Source organism: Canis aureus, chromosome 8, assembly GCF_053574225.1.
Source record: "Canis aureus isolate CA01 chromosome 8, VMU_Caureus_v.1.0, whole genome shotgun sequence".
NCBI lineage: Eukaryota > Metazoa > Chordata > Mammalia > Carnivora > Canidae > Canis > Canis aureus.
Genome location: NC_135618.1, coordinates 47,730,919 through 47,754,144, shown reverse-complemented (window position 1 = coordinate 47,754,144; position 23,226 = coordinate 47,730,919). Strand labels below are relative to the sequence as shown.

Below are 23,226 nucleotides of genomic sequence, written 5' to 3'. Positions count from 1 at the left end.
TAAAACTAATCAGACCTGCAAGAAAGACCTATATTCTTTTTTTAAAAGATTTATTTATTTATTTTAGAGACAGAACTGGGGAAGGGGCAAGGGAAGATAGGGAGAATCATCAAGCAGACTTCCCGCTGAGTGTGGAGCCCACAGTGAAGCTCGATTCCAGGACCCTGAAAGCATGATCTGAGCCAAAATCAAGAATCAACCACTCAACTGAGTGAGCTGCCCAAGTGTGCAAAGACCTATACTCTAAGACTGATAGATCTCCCCTTGATTAAAGGCAAGGAAAATTAGTACATGCTATTTTTCCGCTTTCTTTCACTGTGACTCTTGGAAGTTGTTAGGGCGTATTTCCCTCTCAGAACAAAATAAGAATTTCTCATAAAAACTGTCCTAATCTATTCCCTCTTCTATTATCTATTTATTCCACTGTCCCATAAACTCTAAGAGGATAGTTCCTATTCTTGTCTCATTCATCCTCATATCTCCAAGTCCTCATATACTGTCTTGTTCATAGCAGGATTTTAGTAAGTATCATTTAAATATTGATTGACTCAATGGAAATATCAATGACAAGAAATCAGACAAATTGGCTAAAATCTGAGTCCTCCAAGACAGAAATAGTGACTTTATCTCAACTGGTCCATTTTCAAAGATAAGCATAATCTAACACAGTCATTCTTAGCAGAAACCAATAAATGAGGAGAAGAAAGAGAAGAAGAGACATAACTGGAGCATCATCCAGCGTAGGTCTTCAGGAAAAGCACAAGAAAGTTCATGAGTAGAGTACAAAGCTTAAAGCCAGACAGAGATGGGTTCATGTTTGAACCTACGTATAGGATCTGAACTCCTTACTGAATAAGTCTGTGCTTTGGGCAGGTTACTTAAACTCTCTGAGCCACAGTCTTCTTATCTATAACATGTGGGTGCAATACCTATTTCAATTATTTCATGTGGTTGTTGTGAGAAGCAAAATGCGTGCGTGTGGCAGGTGCAGAACAATCATTATTCTGTTTTATCTTTTACTCCTTTTATATCCACACTAAGTGTCAAAAACACAGTAGGCATGTTGCATCATTTAATCCCAATATATAACTAGAAATGCTCTCCTAAAGAAACTGTGTCCAAAAATAGGTTTTCCCTAGTATGGAAGGAACAGAATTTGGCATCTTTTAAACTAAACCAGACACTGTGATGGGCACCTAGGCTTTCTTTACAAATAGTCCTACAGCTGGTTTGAAGCACTTTGGAAAAGCAATGCAAATCTAATTAGGCAATACCATGTGGCCAGCATTAGTAGCAATTTCTGAAAACAGCCCAGGAGGTGGAATACAGAAAATGGTAAGGTTTTTTTTTTTTTCTTTTAAGGGCTCTGTTCTTCTGTTGCTTATGCACACACACACACACAGACAAACCCTCTCACACACACCCTCATGCATACATAATCTCATTTTCTGGGTGGAAATACAAGACATGTTTGAGACCATACAAATTCCTATGGGCCTGGTCCACCACTCTAAATAAAATATTAAAATCAATATTCCTAACAGAACAAAAGCTCATGTGTTTCAACGGGAATTGAAGAAAAACATAACACAGGAACAAATGTCTAAGAATGGGACAGCTGCTCCATCAGAGCTATTTCCTTGGGAAGAAATTGACAGATTCTTCAGTTCTCATTTGCATCAAAAACATTAGTAGTAACAAACACACACACACACACAGATTGTGTTATCAACTGACACACAGAATGAAAACATTTTCACTTTGAAATATCAACTATACAATAAATTTGTGCTGGTGTGTATCATCGTCCCCTCTTTAATGGACCATATTAACACTAATGATCACTCATTTCACTAATAATCATCATAACAACCAACATTTATATGTTACCGGCCATTATGCTAAGTTCATTATATGTGGTAGTGCATTTAATCCTCTCAACAATCTTGTATTTAAAAAAAAAAAAAGCAATCTTGTATTTTACTTCTTTTATAGTGTGGGAAACTGAGGTTCAAAAAATTAATTTAATTTTTCCAAGATTACATAGTTATAGGTGACAGAGCAGATACCCAGTTCAGGTATGACTCTCTGCTAAGCATATATCCCCCACTCCCTCATTGTACTACCACAAATTCATATTGGACATGTTTAGTGGTCATCATACACATGTCAGAGACTCATCTATAACACAGAACTCTTGATCTAAAACCACACAAAATTGACTCAAGCCATTGTACTTATATTTAGTTACAAATATTTGTAACTAATCCAGTCATAGATCCAACCCTAACTTTTATTAACTCTATAATTTACTGACCCATGTACCAAAACCATAATAGTCATAGATCTTCAGATAGAGCAGTTTTAGCGTGCCTGACTGTGGAAAAGAAAGTTTTTGTTTCAGAAACATGAGTGTTGGTACCTGTGGCTTGGTTGAAAAAAGTGAAAGCTTCACATGAGTTAATTACCCAAGTTCCCTCAAAACTCAAAATCCCAACGGTCCTTGCTAACAGGTTCCACTGGGCCTCTTATGGAACTTGAGATTCATCCATCCATGTGTGTGTTTGTTCATTCAACAAACATTCATTGAGCACTGTGTCATTTCGCTGGAGATACAGGGGTGAATAAACACAATCCCTGCCCCCACCCTAACAAAGCTCCAAATGCCAATCCCTACCCCACTTCTCAAGTATGACCTTCTTCAAGAACTTGCCCCATCATAGCCATGAGAGGGGCTAAGACACTCTCCACCCCATCCAACTGATTGAACCAGAGACAGACAGTTGATCCAGGAGAAGCCAGGCCACTGGCTGGTCAGAAACTACATTTTTTTCTCCCTAATTAATATGAACTAAAAGACACAGTGATTAAGTGCATTAAAGGCAAAAGACAGTGATGCTTTATTACTCACACTACCTACTGAAGTCCCAAAAGTACCCTGATTCCTACTCTTTCTGACCCTGGATATTCACCAGAAGATACCCTCATGTGTATCTAATAAAACTCAGGCTATGTAGTCAGATGGACCTGGGTATGAATCCTATTTCTTCTATTAACTAGGACACCGTGGACAAGATCTTGATTTTTAATTTTATGGTGGGTATTTTCAAATATACACAAAGACAGAATGAACCCCCATGTACTTGGCCACCAGCTGCAATAATATTTTCTACTTCTGTTTCCTCTGCCATCCCCTACAATTTTATATCTTCCTGGTGATTTCTAAAGTAAATCTCAGTTATCATGTCAGGTGAGTTTCTCAGGTTCCATGAATCTCAGTTTTCTCCTTCACAAAACAGGAATAATAATACCCCTTCCACGGGCTTTTTCATTTGCTGGACAGAAATGTATGGGGCTGCTGCCGTGAGCCATAATATGCGATGCCACTATAACAATACAAAACATTTGCTCTCATAAAGTTTACATTGTAGACATAAATAATGAGGAAGATAATATCAGAGGGAACAGAAGTTATGAAGAAAATAATGGGAGAAATGGGGAACAGTAGGTGACTTGGGAACAAGAGGAAGACTAGGAAGTCATCTCCCATGCAGTGACTTTGGGGGTAAGATGTCAAAGGGTAGAGGCCTGTGAGCAGGGTTCTGTAGGCAGGAAGCACAGCAAGTACAAAGATCCTGAGGCAGGGATTTGAGCTGGGCTGTTTGAAGGTTGTTTCCAGTGTGAAATAAGCTGAGGCATCCAAAGCTTTAACACAATACATGGCACATAGCAAGTGCTCAATAAAAGTTTAGTTATTATGCCTCCTAAGGAAGGACTCCACAAGATGTATGATGGAGTGTGTTTTGGAAAGAGCTCTCTTTCCTACAGTTCCAATTGATCTTTGGGTTCACCTAGCATATCCTTTATCAACTTCAACTCCTAGCGGGGGAAGACTTCCCCATTCTGCAAACACCTGTACCAGAAGGAGAGGTCTTACAGTGTAGTGATTAAAACACAGACCTTGGGGTCTGACCAGCCCTGTTTAAATCCCCAGTGCCACCATTGAATAGCTGTATGAGCTTTGGAAAAGCCATTTAACCTGAGACTCAGTTTCCCCACCTTTATGAGGTGAAAATAACAGTACCAACCTAATAAGGTTTTGAAGATTCAATGTGTTTCGGGTTTAGAATGCTGTCTATATAAGTAACTGTTAATATTTAACTACCTTACATAGGTTTTATTCTTATGTACCTGCCCTGATTAGGAAGTTCCCCCAATTTTGAAAAGATATTTGGGAATATCCCTCCCAGTGCCTCCAAAAGTCAAGTATATGACATCCAGGTGCCTTGGTAAATATGGATAAATGAATGGAAATCGATTTGGCCCTAGACAAGAGCTGCACGGCATCTTTCATCTGGTTCCTTGTAAGCCCACTTGGGAATGGTCCTGGGGCAGTAGGGAGCGGGCTGAGGCTGGAATGGGAGCCTGGTCTTTCTGATAGATTCTGTGTCCTGAAACATCAAGTCAGTACTTCTCCTCAGTTCGGGGTGAGATCCCACCTGCTCAGCTTATGCTGCTAAATAAATAGAGTAACGTCAACCCAATTCCAAAGAGGGGTTGCATGTTTGCGTGGAATAGGAGGGTACTTTGTCCCAGGAGTTTATGTGAGAGCGCAGTCAGTATAACAATGGGTTCTATTCCAACAGTGACCAGGTGAATAACTTTATGTGGCTGTTTTTATAGCCACTGGGAGACACTTTTTATACCATGGCAATAAAGGCTTTGTAATTGCTACTGACTTATTTAGGATTGTTTTCAGTCTTTACCACATCATTAAACAATACTGCCAACCAAAATTCTACTATCAAGTTTGCAGTACTAAATACAATGTAGCATCCTGGAGTGCATCCTGGAACAGAAAAGGGACCCGAGTGAAGAAACATAGTGAAATCCAAACATTATCAACAGTTTAGCTAAAAATAATGTACTAATGTTGATTTCTTAGTTGTGACAGGTAAACCACATCAGTGTATGATGTTCACATTCAGGAAAAGTGGGTGAAGAGTATACGGAACTCTGGGAGTTATCTTTGCAACCTCTCAGTAAATATAAAATTATTCCCAAACTAAAACTGTATTTAAAAAAAAAAAAAAAACGTGCTGTTAACACAGACAAGTTGAGAGACGTTGATCCGGGCTCTCTCCTTGTATCTACGGCACTCACTCCCATCTCCCATCCTTAAGACGAAAGGGAGCCTATATTTACCCTGCACTCCCAGAAAGGATGGGGAGTGTCACTGGCAGGCTGCGAGGCTTGGGTGGGGGAGACAGAAGCACGTTCATAGCACTTGAGGACAAAATGTGCCTTCAAAAGCAAACTATAATTACACAGAAGCCGAGGAGCATTTGCGAAAAATCACTATCTCATCTGAATCTACATCCTGTTCATCAAAGAGGTCGAGGCCCTTTTGATTATCAGACTAAATATTTTTAGGCAATATCACTGAATGCCTGGAAAGAACATGAACAGCTCCAGCTGAAGAAAAATCCGTCTTCAGATAAAAAGGCAAGTCTTGCATATCACAGGAAAAAATCAACCCTAGGAAATTTATAAAGGAAAACTGGCAAAAATTTCCCCCACACTGAAGCTTTCTGTTGCCTCCATTTGCCTTTACCCTAGTCCTTCCCCACTCCCTTCCTTCTAAATGACTTTTTATTCTCTTAGCATTTGACCAAAGTATAATGGAAAACCAGAAAGGGCTCGCACAAGTATTAAGATGAAGAAAGAGAAACAGATGGAGAGGAATATTCTCCTAAAACTATGTCGAGTGGGTTACTGGATAGAGACAAAAGAAATGACATTCAAGTTCTAGGTATTGAATTCCTGGTCAAATCTGGTCACTTGAATGTTTAGTGAAGAATGCCCCAACAATGGCATGATGGGTATATCACAAATGGATACGTCATTCTTTCCATTTTTTTTCTTATTGTAAATCTTCATAGCACCTAGAATGTTCAGGAAAAAGGTTTTATATTCAATAGGTGCATTCTAATTCTGGCACCAAGAGCTGATCTAACTTCTCAGTTGGACTGGATTCCTTCTCTCCTAGTTCTCTATGGGTCAAAATGGGCACCTGCATGGCTTCTTGAACCCCTGATAACTGATAAATACCAATTATCAAGGCCTATCCTCTCAGTGAACTCCCGAAACATTCCTTCTCTTGAATATGTAGATTTTTCCTGTGTCTATAATATATAAATAGCTCTTGTGAATCAATAAAAAAAGATAAAATCATTACAAGGAAGCCTATCGTGACTACCAGGTACTGAACAAGTTACAGAAATTGAACCAATTAATATAAATCTGTAGAAGAGCTGTATGCTTTTTATTTTCAAGATGTTACGAAGAATTCTAGGAGATATGGACTAGATCAACCCAGCAGCAATATATAAAATTAACATCATATTCATGCAAGAATGCAATGTTTGCATGCACCTGGAATTCTCTCCTGTAGTCTACCAGGAATGCTCCGGTCTACTTCTTCCCAGTAGAATATTACAAGACACATTTTTTAATTAGTATAAATATCACTGATTACTGAGAGATTCAGATACAAACTAAAAGCAAGAATCATAAATAAACCCAGTTAGTCCCTCACAGGAGCCTTCTGAATTAGTGCCTGGACACCCATCTCTGAGCAGTAATTTGTTTTCAGTACAACTTTAAACAAAAGTCCCTTATTGAAACAAGATTCATTAATGTTCCTTGCCCTTTTGCCTGATGCAATGATGAAACGTGGGTGACTTCAAAGAGTTTGTTATTCCACGTGAGTGCTGATTCAAACATCATCCTAAAGATGGAAACCTCACGAGAAACTTGTTAGCAGTCACCTTATAGAGCCAGGGACTCAACACCATTTCAACTTTGTCTCCTCCATGATCATATTCACTCACATGCAATGGCTGGAACCCACATACATCTAGGTTCAACTTATTTCCCAGTGACATCTGAAAGAGAATGTGCTCATTTCCATGAAAGCCAGAACTGGGCTCAGCAATTGCCATGTCAAAGTTGGTGCAATTTACCGTATCTTTCAGGGCTGTGAGATTTGGTCATAAAACTTCCAATTGCTGATGTATTTTGCTCTAAAATGTGGCTATTTCTCATGCCACTCTACGACCTGGCACATTAATAAATAAGGTTGAATTATTTAATACAATGACACCTAAGACATTCTGTTTGGTAGCCCATTTTCAAACTGTGTAAACATTGACTTTACAAATATACTGCCACATTTTTTCCAAGGCTATGAAAAATCATCACCATGCATGATCAGATAATTTGCATCACCTATGTCAAATACCACAGATTTATTCCTCTACTCATCCAGCATAAAAATTTGTAGCCAAACAGTCCAAAATGATGATTCAGCAAATAAAACACCAGTGCAACTCTCCTCGTGGAGCTTCAGCAAAGGCAACCCAGACTATAAAATGTGCAATGTTTTTAAGAACCTCCAGCCACAACTAAATGCATCTTTTAAATTGTCTGGCTTTTGTTGTTTTAAACCAAGCCCTCCACATTACTTTAATGGGGGGTTAACTTGAAAACATAATTGCTAGGAATAAACACGGTAGCACACTATTGTCAAAAAACTAAACAATCTTGCTTTCCCCCTTCCCATTAGCCAGTGCATCAGCTCCATACGGTATATTGTATATAAAGACCTTTGAAAGAAAAGAAAAATATACCAAGATCCCCAAGTATGCTCTGTCCACTAAAGAATACCTATTGAAATATAATAGCAAATGTAGCATTTTTTTCCTTCCTGGCAGAAAAATGGAGAGAATTTGCTACTGTTGAATCACATATACACACCCCAAACCAACAGAACCACAACGGAACACCCCACACACAAACACACATGTGCATGCGCACGTGCATACACATACACATAGGTAGTTTGTGATTTATTTTTGCAAAACTCTATGAAAAAGAGATCGAATTCTTCTGAACTACTATCTGTTCATTGAAAACAGCGGGGAACCTAATGGTCACAACTGGTCTACCTCAAGAAGGAGACAAATAAGCAAATGGACCATTGGTTAACCAATTTCCCAATCAAGATGAATCAATACAATAGGTTATTGGATAACAGATTAACTATCTAAGACGAATCAACCAAGTAGCCCAGTGGTTAACAAGGTGGGTGAACCACCAAGATGAACCATCCAAAAGGGCCATTAGTTAACAGAAGAACCCACCACAAGAAACCAACCAAGTGGATCACTCTTTAACAGAGAAACAAACCAAGTGAAAGCTGATGATGCCAAACACAGCTTCATCCCAGAGAGATGAACTAAAACTTTTAACTAGTCAACAAACAGAAAAGTCTTAATGAACCCAAACAGACCATGAAATCTAGACACATGACCACCGCACGGGTCACCAAGAGGGGCTGGAAATGGACCGCACGACTATACTTACGAAGATTATTTATGGGGGTTCTGGTATCCATGTTTTCATAATGCTGGACATGAACCACAATGTTGAGGTCCCTCTCCATGTGGTCAGTGTTGCAGTGGCCCTGTGGCCTCATGACATCTGCAAGGGCCCTGAAAGAAGAAAGAATTTAAATCTGTTCATTCCAAACACAATGATTGGCACCTGCTGTGCTCTGAGCACTGTGTTTATGAAGATGAGGCCCCTTACTCCATGGAGCTGCCATTCTAGCTAGGGGTGGGAGGGAGAAAAAGACATAAGGAAGTAAAAAAGATCACTGCAATTAGAGGTTACATAAGGACTTCATGCAAAACAGTCCACATGCTCCTCACAATAGCTGCGTAAGAGTGGGATCACCCACCTCGCAGAGTTGTTGACAGGATTAAATGAAGAATATATGTAAAGTGTCTGCACCCCACAGACACTTAGTCCCCCTTCATAGCTAATGCTAGATACCACAAGTCATGTACAGCAATGACCCACTATTAGCAACAAATAACATTTATAGAGTACTTACCATAAGCCCGCCACCTTGCTAATCACGTTATGTGCCTTAATTCAACTAAGTAGCATATGAGCACCTTATGAGGTTTATTACTCCTTCTTTGTGGATGAACAAAGGCTCAGAGAGGTGAGTTAACCTGCTGAAGGTCACACAACCACTTGTATAGGGCTTTGAACCAGAGTCTGTATTCATAACTCTGTATACTGTGTGCATGGGGTTTCCTACAGCTAGGGAGGATTTGGTGTGAGCCATCCACACCCCATGTTGTAAGTAAGTACCCCTCTTAATCAGTAGCTGGGATGGAGGGAAAGCTCTATCTGAGTCACCAACTATGTTTTGGGCTCTTCCCATTTATCATCATGTTTAATCTCCTTGACGCTCACCCAAAGATTGATCATCTTCTTAGTATTATTCGACAGATAAGAGAGCAAGTGGAGAGGTGTTAAGTGACTGTATTAGTTCCCAGACTGCTGTAACAAAGCACCACAAACCAGGTGGGTTCAAACCACAAAAATTATGGTCTCACAGTTCTAGAGGCCAGAAATCCCAAATTAAGTTGTCAGCAGGGCTGCACCCCTTTGGGGACCTACAGCGACTCCTCCCTTGCCTCTTCCTGACTTCTGCAGATTGCTGGAAATCTCGTCCATCACCACCTGGTGTGTCTCCTGGAGTCACTGTCTTCCTGTGAAAATCTGCTCTTAAGGACAGCAGTCATACCGGGTTAGGGGGCCTACCCTACTCCAGGACACCTCGTCTTAAATCATTACATCTGCAACAATCCGATTTCTAGACAAAGTCACATTCCAAAGACCACAAGGTTACAACTCTAAAAAATATATTTTTTAAATGGGTAGTGTTGGGGGCAGAGATGTGATAGACAATTCAACCAGAACAGTGACCTTCACAATTAGATGTAAAACTGAGTCAAGCAGCTCAATGTTTGCACACCAATCAGAACGGAGATAGCTGTCAACCAGGTATCACACCTAAGGTCAGACCTCACCAGCACATTTACTTCTCTTCACCTACGCTCCATCACGTCTCTGTTTAGATAGGATTATCCTTGAACAGTATATACTATTGTAGCTATAATTGCACAGGTGTGTATCTTTGACCTGAGGGGCGTCTTTACTGTAAACCTCAATCTGTTTCTTTCTCTTTGCACAACATGAGAGCTAGCTGTACCGCTAACTGTGAATCTCCTCCATCCAGCAGTTTCATGGTGAGAAGCTGCAGGATATCAGCCCTGCTTATCCATTTCCCTGATTATGGGCACCTAGATGATCAGCACACCTCCCTGCCTCTGTGCACAACACTGCAATAAGCATCCTGGTCCACTCCTCCTCTTGGACCAGGGAGAGCTTCTCCAGCATACTGCCACACGTTTAGATACATCCAGGTGCTCTGAACAAACCAGAACCCTCTAAGTCCACATCAAGGGAGACAGAGAAGCAAGGTGAGCATTTGAATGAGGCCCCCACATACCACCAATGACTATAAGAGGCCCGGCTTGCTTGCTGAAATTTACCCCCCTGTAGCACCAACTCTCAAATAGCAGTCCGCCAACCAGTGGCAATAGCATCCCCTGAAAACGTGTTAAAATACAAATTTTCAGATTCACTCAGACCTACTGACTCAGAAACTCCAGGGGCAGGATGCAGCCACCTGATTTTTCTGCTGCACATTCAAGTCTTGGACTTTGTTCAGGTCACAGAGGGCCCAAGCTTCGGGAAGTGGTTGCTCATTTAGCAATGAGACGATGGCCCAAGAACCACAGCTGGTGAGAAGTGTCAGATGTGAGATACAGGGAACACAGCAAGGATCGCATGTGAATTACAGGAAAAGATTGAGTCCGCCAAGAGACAAGAGAATAGCAACTGCTCCCATTCATTCATTCGTTCGTTCACTGAACAAATCTTTATTGCCTACTCTGTGCCAGGCACTATTCAAGACTCTGGGAATACAGCAAGATGCAAGATGGAAAAGGTCACTGCCTTCCTGGAGCTTATATTCTAGGGGACAGGATAAGACATATGTATATTAAATAAATAAACCAGGGCTGTGAAAATTAAATACATAAAAGGAACACGATCAAGAGACACCAGTGCATAATGGCATTATTCCCAACAGCCAAAATGTGGGAAACCACCCACATGAACTAATGAATGGATAAACAAAATATATGTTATGGGATGGAGTATATGATTCGGCCATGAAAAGCCATCAAGTACTGACACATGCTACAACAGGAATGGAACCTGGAATGCTAACACTCCTATAAAGAAGCCAGGCCCGAAAGGCCGTGGAGCATATGATTCTATTTATATGAAATGTTCAGAATAGGCAAATCCATAGAAAGTAGATGAGTGGTGGCCAGGGGCTGGAGAGAAGGACGACTAGAGAGTGGCTGTTGAACGTATATGGACTTTCAATAATGAAAAGGTTCTGGAATCAGATAGTGGTGATAGTTGCTCAACTTCATGAATATGCCAAAAAATAACTGAATTGTACACTTTTTTAAAACTCTAAATAGACACAGAGAGAGACAAAGATAAGGTGGTTGGGAAAAGTTTTCCTGAGATGACACTTGAATTGAGCCCTGAACAGTGAGGAGTTGGTCACATAAACATGATGGAAAGAAACTTCCTAGCAGAGGGAGCAGCGAGTGCAAAGGCCCTGAGGCAGGAAAGAATAAGAATATTTGAGGTACAAGAAAAAAGGCCAATGAAGATGAAAGATGGCCAATCAGGAAGGGAGCATTCAAGGTGAGGATTAGCCTACCTATTTTATGCGGGGGAAGAAAATGCTCGAGTTAAGTGCTTATCAGTGCAGAGACCAAGATACAAACCTGAGTATCTCTGAAATCAGAGTTCAGCCTCCTTCCCAGCTCTGTGATGTAAGCAGAGTTTGAAACTCAATAGGACAACAGGAAAGGAGCATTTGGGGGGAAAGGCAGATGCCCTCTAAAACCTAATTTGCCTTTTTTTAACTTCTAAACAGGTTCCTCATCTTGAGCTTCAGAGGATCTGGATTTGAATAGAAATTTTGTTTGTACATTTTTCTTGAGCAAGAAGCCATAGCTTTCACCAGTTTCTCCAAGGAGTCCCCCCAGAATTTCAAAATATTCAGGCTTTTAAGAGGTTAGCAAAGTTACCAGGACAGCTACCAGAAACATGGTCAACACTGCCTTCTGCAGACCCCTTGGGCTTCTCCTGAGTGCTAAAGTTCTTAAAAGTCCTGCCCAGAAGCCAACGCTGCTTTTCCCCCAAAGCAGCCCCTCCCCAAGTATGCAGTGGAAATGAGGGTTCTTTTAAAAACCTCCATAAGGACACCTGGGAGGCTCAGTGGTTGAACATCTGCCTTTGGCTCAGGTCATGATCCCGGAGTCTGGGGATCGAGTCCCGCATCAGGCTCCCTGTGTGGACCCTGCTTCTCCCAATGTTGCTGCCTCTCTCAATATATGGATAAAATCTTTATTTTTTTTAATTTTTATTTATTTATGATAGTCACAGAGAGAGAGAGAGGCAGAGACACAGTCAGAGGGAGAAGCAGGCTCCACGCACCGGAGCCCGATGTGGGATTCGATCCCGGGTCTCCAGGATCGCGCCCTGGGCCAAAGGCAGGCGCCAAACCGCTGCGCCACCCAGGGATCCCGGATAAAATCTTTAAAACAAAACCCAAAAAGCAGCCTACAAGGTATGATCCATTCCCTCCAGGGACCTCATAAAATGATTCGGGATCAAGAAAGGAAATCCAAGAGCTTCCACGTGTGATGTTTAGTCATTAAAGTAAGAAATCAATGTAGTATGTGTGTGTGTGTGTGTGTGTGTGTGTGTGTAGAGATGCTGGAGCCTTCACTTGAAATGCCCACGCCTGACGATGAGAATCAGGAAACTCAGACCAAGGAGGGTGACTGGCAGTTGGCACCATCACTGGGGTGCATCACCTGTACTGCAGCCAGGTGCACCCTGAAAGGGGCTATGAAGATAAAGTTTCTCCTTTTAAGTAGGCTAAGCATCACTCAGCAGGCACGTGGCTTAAAAATATCCCCCACAAAATAAAATAAACAAAATAAATAAAATAAATAAAATAAAATAAAATAAATAAAATAAAATAAAATAAAATAAAATAAAATAAAATAAAATAAATATCCCCCACAGGAAAACCGCAGCCTAGAGACAACACTGATAGCCCCAGAGCACAATAGAGTTGACTCTCGCCTTCTCTTCAACCCCTAGCTTGTCACAAGGTTAAAAACAATGATTGGCTATTCAGATCAAAGCAAAGTCAGCCAAAAGAATCACAACTCTCACGAGAAATATTCAAAATATAGACTGTTTATTAATGATGTGCTTCATCCTCAGCCTTTGCGATATCAGCCAATGATCACATGATGTCACCATGCTTAGCAACTAATTTTAAAATAATATTTATTGTACTTTCAGCTCAGTTTGAAATTTCTGTCCTCATATATGTCCTATAATGTACCTAATAGCTGTTTGCTAGTATGATCCCATATTTACTAGTAAAAATAAATGTGCATGTATGAGGGCACATGCTAAGAAACACATTATAACACGTATCCAAAAAACTTAATAAGGCAATGGAAAGAACCAACTATGCGCTGTAAGCCAAACTCCCAAGGATTTGGCATCTATTTGTGGCACATGGTTTGGGTGCTTCTCAAACAATGTGCATTCATGTTACTTAAGGGTCTTGTTGAAATGCAGATTCTGTTTCAGTAACTCAGAGGCAGAGCCTGAGGTTCTTTTGCTCAAGCTCTCAAGCTAATGAAAATGCTGCTGCTCCACAGGTCACACTCTGAGTAGCAAGATCCTAAGAGGACTATGATAGTCAACTTTAAGTGTCAACCTGACTAGGCCACAAGGTGCCCCAATATTTGGTCGAAAGCCGTTCTGGGTGTGTCTAAGAATGTGCTTCTGGATGACATGAGCGTTTACATCAAGAGACTGAGGAAAGCAGATTGCCCTCCAACATGTGGGTGGGCCTCATCCAATCAGGTGAAGGCCTGACTATAGCAAAAGGCTGACCCTCCCGAGTAAAGAAAAAGAATTTTCCTGACTGATAGCCTGCAAACTGAGACGTCCGCTCTGCAGATTTCAAACTTGCTCATGGCAAGTCCACATAATGAAGCTCCCTCTATTATAACTCACATAGGTTCTGTTTCTCTGGAGAACCCTAGCTAATAATACAGGTACCTTATTGAAGAATACTTTTTCTTGATATTCGTTAACCTGGTTCAGAGCAATTACGCTGAAACATTGCCATTTTTTAAGTGCCTGAATATTGGCAATTGTATAAAGTTCAATTTAGTGTCAGCTTCTTTCTAGATGTACTTGTATGTTATTTGTCTCGGGCCATTTGACAGTTGGCTCTATGAGTGTGGGAATTCTGTTTGTACTTATTCACTGTTCTCTTAGAGCCCTCAAAATAGTGCCGGGGTGCCATAGTTGCTCAATAAATACCTATGACATGAATAAGTGAAAGAATGAATGAATAAAAGAGGAGATACTTTCTTATGTAAACCAGGATGTCAGAAGCCAGTACTCCTCTGTGCCAGATACTGTTCTGGGCACTGAGGATACAACGGCAGAAGAGACTCTAGTGTCCCCACACTCCTTACTGTGGACAGTAGGCAAGGAGACAGATAATAAACTAGCAAACCACTAAATTAGTTAATTTTAGGCTATAATGTGAAATGAAGCTATTAACATCAAGCGATGGGCTGGAGGGGCGGGGGGGGGGGCGGTCACTGAGCCTGGGTGGTCAGGGACAGCTTCTCAGAGAAAGGGACACTCAAGCTGAGGCCTGAATAGCGAGAGCCAGCATGTGAGGTCTGACAGAGGAGAATTTGAGCCAAGCCAACACAACAGCCCCGAGGTAGCAATGAGCTTGGCATATTTGAGGAACAAAGAGAGAATGCTGCATCCTTTTACTTTCCAATTACAGTGAGCAAATAAAAGACCCCAACATTTCCAAACAGAGCTCAGAGTCCCAGCACCTTGCTTCAAAGCTTCCAGGAATCCCAAGGTCTGAACTGTGCTCTGACATTTAAACACTTGAATAGGATTCCTGAGCATTTCCTCTTGTATCAGAAGCATCTTTTATTTTTCAAGAATGCAAGGGCAATGGGCATGAGATAATTTTCAGAGTGGTGGTCACACAGGTATAGACGAAGCTCATTAAACTGCACTTAAACTCCAAACTCAAACTCCTTTTTATTATGTACACTATACCCCAATGGAGATGATTTCTAAAATGCAAGGACTCAAGGGCGCCTGGGTGGCTCAGTCCGTTGAGCACCCAACTATTCATTTCAGCTCAGGTCATGATCTCAGGGAGATGAGATGGAGCCACTGTGTCAGACTCTGCGCTGGGCATGGAGAGTCTGCTTAAGATTCTCTCTCTCCCTCTCCTTCTGCCCCTTTCCTCCCTCCCTCCCTCCCTCCCTCCCTCCCTCCCTCCCTCCCTCCCTCCCTCCCTCCCTCGGTCTCGCTCAAAAAAATAAATAAATGCAAGGACTCAATGCCCAAAGAGAAGCAAACATATCCTGCAAGGAAAAAGAATTTATAGAGTCTTTTCCATGGCCAACAAGATACGCATGCAAGGGCTTCTCCAACTCGGGGATCTGGTCAAAGGCATAGGATAACCACAGATATACAAGAAAACAGGGAAGTTGGAAGAAGAAAAGGGAAAAGAAGGAGGGACACTCATCACTTGATGCTATTTCTTTGCAAGGGACTCCAGCTCTTCTGAAGCATGTTTGAAATCCACACAGGACACTGTGCTATGTAATTTGCCCCTTGGATTTCTGATTCTGTTTGAAGGTGGGCAAAATAATGACATGTGCTCCCTACTGGCTTCAAGTGTACAGAGCTTCAAACATGCTTTTCTGCCCCTGAGGTCATTTCTCATCAATACCTTCTCCAAGAGGGCTGGCCCTGCCAGGGGCAGATGCAGAAAACATTCCTGGTCTTGATCTTATGGTGACTCCTTGAACTGGCCCCACTGCATGTGTGGCCATTTGCAGAGCATCAAGCACTTCTTTGTGATCTGAGAAACAGAAGTCCTGCACGGGTCTGCTCAAAGGCAGTGCAGCCTAGTGGTCAAGGACCTGTGCTCTGGCCTCAGACTGTCTGGGGTTTGAAGTCTGACTCCTCCTCTCCCCCAGGGCTTATTCATCCTCATGGAAAGCAATCTGTGCCTCTCAAAAGACAGACTGTCATAAGGCCTGCCTCACTGAGGAAGGCCCTGAAATTGAGAATTCACACACAAGCTCGGCAAGATAGCAAACCCGACGAGCATTCTTCAACATCACCTAGGCCACCAGTTTGCAAGGCTTTTCCTGTGGTCCCACGTGGGTCTTCTATTCTGAACCTGCCACCTCCTCTTGTTAAGTCAGAAGGAGTCAGGAGACTCGACCCATGTCACATAGCTGAAAAGATGTTAGCAGAGCAAGGGCCAGGCACGGAGTTCCAGACTACAGCACTTACCCCTTCGGCAGATGAGGGGTAGAAAATTCGAATAATAAGAGTTATAAGGAAGTTCTGGGCTAGGAGTTTCCCAAGCCCAGGCTCAGCAAAACGTTCCACAAGCCTATGCCATAAGGATCATCGTCGTTATGTCATTTTACAGACAAGAATCTAAAAACTCAGAGAGGTGAAGTAACTTTCCCAAGGTCACACAGCTATTCAGTGGTCGAGCTGGATTGAATCTCAGGCCATCCAACCAGAGCCCGTGCCACTAAGGTCAGCCTGAAGGTATCTCCAAGGACTGCAGTTTACTGAATGAACTGGGTTGGGGGGCAGAGGTGGAGGTGAACCTGTGAGCTTCCTGAAGAGGAAAGTCACCTCTCAGCACGGCAGCCAACAGTTTCCGTGTGAAAATACAGGTCCAATGTGGCCAGACCTGCCCAATATCTCAAGAGAAGTCAGAAATCTAGATGTCTGTGTGAAAACTCCCCGCTTCTAAATATTGGCAACTGGTTCTAAGTTGATTTTAAAACATGATAGAGAAGAGAGACCAGAGAAATTTCACAGCCAGATGCAGGGAGTCTTAACTGGATCTGAGTTTGAAAACCCAAACTCTAGGAGACATTTGTTGGCCTGACTGGGAAAATTTTGATATGATTGGTTATTTGATGATATGATGGAATCTCCGTCCTTTTTCTTGGGTGTGATACTTGGAATTGTGTTGTGTGGGAGAGTGTCCTTGTTCTCAGGAGATCCACGCTGAAGTATTTAGGGAGGAAGTGTCATGTCTGCAACTTATTTTCAAATGCTTCAGCCAAAAAAACAAAGGAAAAGGAGAGGGAGGGGGGAAGAGGAGGGAGAAAGAAATATGGGGAGAGAGTAGCTATAAAGCAAATATGACAAAATGCTAATAATTGTTCAGTCTAGATGAGTGTTCTCAACTGCGGGTGATTCTACACATTGACGACATGTGGCTATGGCTGAGGATTTATTATTTTTGTTTTACTGTCACAGCTGGGTTGTGGGGTGGGTGCTACTGGCATCTAGTGGGTAGAGTCCAAGGATGCTGGCCAACACCCTGCAATGCCCAGGAAAGCCCCCCCACCAAGACTGAGCCACCCGCAAATGCTGGTAGTGCCGGGGCTTAGAAACCTTAAAGGCCATACTGGAGTTCATTTTTATTATTCTTTCAAGGTTTTGTTTCATGGGCTTTGTGTGTGTGTGTGGATTTAAAATATTTCACAGTCAAAAAGAGAAAGAGAGAGAAACTTAAAAAAATCAGAATGAATAGAGAAATACATTGCAGACCAAACAAAACATGTTTGCGTGCTTTGGTGACCATAGCTGGCCACCCTCTGCAGTCTCTTCTTCCACTACGTCGTGGCAGGATGGAATGTTCCCGTGGCGGGTGAACGAGTATCTGTGGAGTTCTCACAGTACCGTGGGCAAGAGCCCCACAGCTCCTGGAATCACGGACTCTCCTGATTTCAATCCCAATCAAGCCCAGAAGGAAGCAGGTGACATGCCCAGGACTCTGAGCCGGAAAACCCACATCACGGAGGCCTGTTCTGGGATCCCACAAGTGCACGGGTCACAGGAGCACTTGGTGACATGCGGACAGCAAGGGGCTGTAAGTCTTCCAAGACTTGTAAGTAAGATAAGTCCTACTTATCTGTAAGTCAGATAAAATGAGAACAAACCTCTCATCTCAGTAACCCTCACCGCCCAAGACAAAATAAATTAAGAGGCTGCGGCCAGCACATTAATTTCACCTGGAAGCCACCTTGGAGCCTCTCTGAGGCCAAGCTGGATGTGCCTGCCCCATCCAAGCACCTCTTAGCCCCTACAGGCAACAGCTAATGAGATTAAGACTGGGGCTGGGGCTCGAGATGATTACCTGCATCAACTGCAAGATGCATTTGGATGGTCCTTGGAGCAGCCCCCAGCACCACAAATACACATAAAGCCCTACCTGTGCAGACAACACACAACAGAAGGCACATACCAGAGTCATCGTGGCATTGGACAAATTCATCCATCCCCAACCCTGTAAAATAGTCCCAAACTCCAGAACAGTCTTTCTTAATGTGTAGGCCACTTTTTAGGGGCCATTCAGAGAGGCTGTTAAATGCAGATTTCTAAGGGCTCATCCCAGACCTTATGGATTTGGAATCTCTCTGAACATGACACAATAATGTGCATTTTGCATTTTAGGAAATGCCCGCCGCCCCCCCCAAATGCGCCCTGAAACTGAAAACACAGTTGAAAACCAGGTGCCGGGGATTGAAGTTTTTCTGTGTGACCTTGGGCAAGCCATGCAAACCGAGCCACGATTTTCTCATACGTAAGTGGGAATTAACAGCACCTGTCTCATAGCTGTGAGCACTACATGAGAGGATGTTTACACACACATGCACTCACGCATGCATGTCCACACGTGTACATACACACACCCCCTACTACGGTGCCTGGCAAATGTTAGTTCCTTTTCCTTAACAGTGATTGGCCACACGCTGGAAAGCCTAGAGAGCTTTACAAAAGTACAGAGGCTTCACGAAGCCCTAGAGATTCTGATCTAAATTGTCTAGGGTGGGGCCCCTAGCAACATGATTTTTTTTTTTTAAGCATTCCAGGCGATCCCAAACAGTAGTCAGGGTTGAAAACCATACCATGGAAACTGCCCATAAAAATCAACTATTCTTGGGGCTTCTGGGTGTCTCAGTGGGTGGAGCCTCGAGTCTTGATCTCAGCCTCAGGTCTTGATCTCAGGGTGGTAAGCTCAACCCAGGAGACGGGCTCCAGGCTGGGCATGGGGTGTGGGGGGTGGGAAATCAACTGTTCTGTCCCTTCAAGAGTATGCACTTCCACTGCATTCTGGAACTCCCAAAATGTGTACAAGGAGAAGCCAGTGCGGAGGCTCCGTTACCAGAGGACTGGCTACCTGGAGATTTCACCCCCAAGCAGTCCCTTCCTGGTACCTGCAGAAGAAAGTGGCTGCAACCAGCAGAGCCTAGGTGATTCTTTTTCTCCTGACAGAGCTGCAAGGGGGCAGGACAGGAAGTTGAGTCCCTGCTGGGGCCCTTAGGTCTGCAGTGGAGTGCTGTCTCCACAGGGACATTCCGATCCAAGAGGGCCTGGAGCTAGCATCACCTTCTCCGCCAGACGTCCAAAGGGAACCACCCACCCTTAGCTGTCACCTCCCCACCTGCCTTCTCCGGCCCTGCCTACCCTCCTCCACCCCCACCCCAACACCCAGGAGGGCTCCTTTCAGCGCTGGTTTGCAAGAAAAAGGCTCAGTGGGCAGAGGAATTAAGCTGAATCTGCAAGGCAGCCTTCCGATCCCAGGTCCCTGGGTGACTCGCTCCCTCGCAAGGCGACACCGCTGCCTGCTGCAGTCCTGCCTCGGCACTCCTCCCTCACCTTGTCACAGACCTGGGGAAGCTACAGGGATCGGCGGGGACTGCGGGGACGTGAAACACCCGCCGGTGGGGCTGGCGACAGGGCGTCTTGGGGGCGTGGGGGGTGCAGGAGGTGGGCGGGGCCGGCGTGTGACTCTTTCAGCCCGGCAGGGTTTCCTGTATACCTTGGAAGCTTACTTTGCGCTTAGGACCCCAACATCCATCTACACCTCCCCGCTGACCCAAACCAAGAGGAACTTCTTCACCTCTTCCCCCAAATCCCTCCCCACGGGGGGTAAAAAAAAAAAAAGTCATCGGATACTCTGCGTATAAATAGAAAATAATTACTAGTGAGGTGGTAATGTTCCTTCGCCTATTTTTGGTGGGTCTCTTTGTTCAGATGTTTTAGGCAGGCGCACGGAGCGCGTGCATCCACACGCGCACACAGGGGCCCCCGCCGGAGGTGTGGGGAGGGTGTGTGTCTGTGTGCAGGGGACGGGGAGAGGAGGGGGGCCCCAAAGCGACCCCGATGTCCACACTCGGGAAGAAGATCCAGCGGGCGCCCAACCACCCAGCTGCTGGAAGACCGCCTGTCGCTCTTCAACCCGGTTGGCCCCAGACCTCACGCCTAACCCTGTCCCCAATCCTGCGGGGTCTGGGGGCTGCAGCCTCCGCCTCCGAAGTTACTGGGTTGTGCAAATCAATTTAGACACTTTTTTTAAGGAGAAAAAAAAAAAGCAAAAGGCAAATAGCTCCATTAATCCCCAAATGCCTTCTCCCATCTGCTGCGACTTGCTCGCGCTGGGACTTGCATAATGAATAAGGCAACCGGGAAAGTTGACGAATCAGGGTGTCGGGGGGCGGCGTGGGGAGGGAGCGGGGCGCCCGCCCTTGGAGTCCGCGCCAACCGCGGGCTAGGGGCGCAGCGCGCAGCGGAGGCGGCGCCCCCCACCCCCACCCCCCTCCTCCCGCTGCGGGAGGTGCAGACCCGGGAAAGAAGCGAGGGGTCTGGGCGGAGGGAGGCAACCGAGGTCCCAGTTCCAAGGACCTGGAAGCTCCGAGGGAGCGAGGCGGCCGCTCCAGGCGAGGCTTTTGTTCTCGCCCTCCCCTCTCTTTCCACCTCCCTCGCCTCTTTTTCGCGAGCGGTACGAGTTGCAGGCGGCACACACTCCCTCCCTCCTCCCTCCTCCCTCCTCCCTCACACACGCGCGCGCGGGCTCACACACGCCCCCCTTCCCTTTCGGGCTCGCCTGCCCTGTTTACCTAGAGCCCAGCATCTGGCGTCCGAGCGGCGGACCCCTCCCCAAACCCCAGGACTCCGGGGCCGCGAGCTTCCCCGGCTGTCTCAGGTCCACTCCAATCCTAGGCAAGGAGGGGGCGGCGAGAGGGTGATGGGGGCAGAGACCACACACACATACACACACACACACACGCTCGAATCCACACCTGCGCGCAGCCCAGCGCCCCCTCTCCGCGCTCCACCACGAAGTTGGCTTCCCGGGAGACCTCCCCCGGCGGAGACGCGGCGATGGGGGCGGGGGGTGGGGGAGGGAAGCGCTGGGAGAGCGGCGCCCGGAGGGGAGGCGGAGGGGGGTGGGGTGGGGGAGGCAGCCCACCTGGACATGTGCTCCCTTTGGGGCCGGTGCGCTTTCTCCAGCCCCAGCTTGGTGAAGATGCCCACAAGCACCATGACGGCCACCACCCCGCAGATGATGTAAACGATCAGGTTGGTCTTGTCCTTGGTGGGGTCGTGCAGGGGGTCGTCCTTGCGCGCGGGGGGCTTGCCGGTGTTGAGCCAGAGCGGAGTGTCGTAGTTGGTGCAGGTGCTCTGGTTCAGTCGCCGCTTCTTAAACGTGCAGCAGAACCGGAAGCCACAAGTCCCGCAGCAGAAGATAAAGTCGCCCGAGCTGCAGTTAAACGGCGGGTCCCACTGGCCCATGACATCGAAGTAGCCGCGGCAGAAGTCCGGCGTGGGCGCCCGGGTCGGGGGCGCGTCCGAGACCCCCGCGCCCTCGCCGGCCTCCCCGGAGGCGGCCCCGGAGCGGTTGCCCCCCGCCAGCACGACCACGCCGCCCAGCTGCGCCAGCTGCCCGTGCCCCGCTCGCTCCTGCGCCCGGCACACGCGGGCGCACAGCTCGGTGAGGAAGCAGCCGAGGAGCAGCCGGAGGACGCGGCGCATCGTGTCTCCCAGCCCGGGCTCGGCCGCTCGGCCGCCGCTGGAGCCGCTGCAGCCGCCTCTCGAGGCGCGGCCGAAGCTGCCGAGGCTGCTGCCGGGGGCTGCGAGCCGCCGCGGGCCGCACATGCAGGGGGCGGCGCGGGGCGCTCGGTGGTCGCGGCCACGGCGCGCGGCTCAGCCCGCGTTCGCCTCCAGCGCGCCGCGCGCCCAGGGGCCGGCCGGGGAGGAGCGCGCCTGGCCGGGCGGCGGGGGGGGGGGGGGGGGGGGCGCGGGGGGGCCGGGGGAGGGGGCAGGTCCGGCCGGCTACGGGGGGAGGCGGGGGCCGGGGAGCAGGGGCCAGTCGGTGCGCCCGCGCCTCCCCTCGGCCCGCGGCTCGGGACTCGCCCGCCGGATCCCTCTCACCTCCCCAGCTCGCCAAGTGCGCTGGAGAGAGAGCGAAGCAACACTTGTGGAATGAAGGGAGGGCAGGAGCGAAGGGGGAGGGGGAGGAGGGCGGGCAGAGGAGGGGAGGGTGGAACGGGCGCGAGCTCGAGAGGGGCGGGGGCGCGGAAGAGGTGACTCGGGCGGGCGGGAGCGAGTTGGGGGGCGTGCAGAGCCGAGCTCCGCGGGCGCCCGGGGAGGAGGGAGCTCCGCAGCCGCCGGGGCCGATGGCACCGCCGGGGCTTCCCGGCAGGTGGAGGACGGCTGCGGGACCTCCCGCGCCCTCTCCGGGCTGGAGGCGCGGCTCCGACCTGTTCTGGGCGCAGAGGCGGCCCCGCCCGTGGCTTTTTCGGGCGTGCGTGCGCAGGAGCTGCGGCTCGGATCTGCCCTCCGGGGAAGGGGTGACCCGGAGGGGCTAGGGACGGGCTAAGTGGCTCCCGCTCCTCGGCGGACGGAGGGATCGCCCTTTCCAGGTGCAGCGGGCCACCTCGCCCTTCCCCCCGACTGCGCCCCCCAGCCAGGCGCGCCTCCCGGACGGCTCAACACTCTGGGACGAGCGGAGGACCGAGGCTGAGCCGGGAAGGCGGGGCGGCAAGCCCTGGGCCGGGGTAAGCACCCCCGGGAGAGGGCCGCGGGACGAGCTCCATAGTCCTAGAAGCTCGGGGGGCAGCGGAGACGCAGCAGCCGAGGCCGAGGCCGTGGCCTGCCCCACGTCCCGGAATGTCCTTCCTCGGGACTCCCCTAGGCCCCCGGACCTGCCACTTTCTGACCCTCTACGACTCGCGGCGTTGC

At 46.8% G+C, this 23,226-nt stretch overlaps 1 protein-coding gene across 2 annotated transcripts in view; it reads right to left on the bottom strand.

Moving 5' to 3' along the window:
* Window positions 1–22,041, bottom strand: part of SHISA9 (shisa family member 9) — a 281,808-nt gene extending 259,767 nt beyond the window's left edge. The window contains exons 1-2 of one of the 2 annotated variants that reach the window (XM_077906681.1): window positions 21,455–22,041; window positions 8,428–8,555 (exon numbers count right to left, since the gene is read on the bottom strand). In XM_077906681.1, coding sequence (XP_077762807.1) covers window positions 8,428–8,555; window positions 21,455–22,017 — 691 coding nt within the window. In that variant the 5' untranslated portion in view covers window positions 22,018–22,041. The remainder of the gene's footprint in view (window positions 1–8,427; window positions 8,556–21,454) is intronic. The other variant, XM_077906682.1, reaches the window with a different exon arrangement.
* Window positions 22,042–23,226: the final 1,185 nt, after the last annotated feature.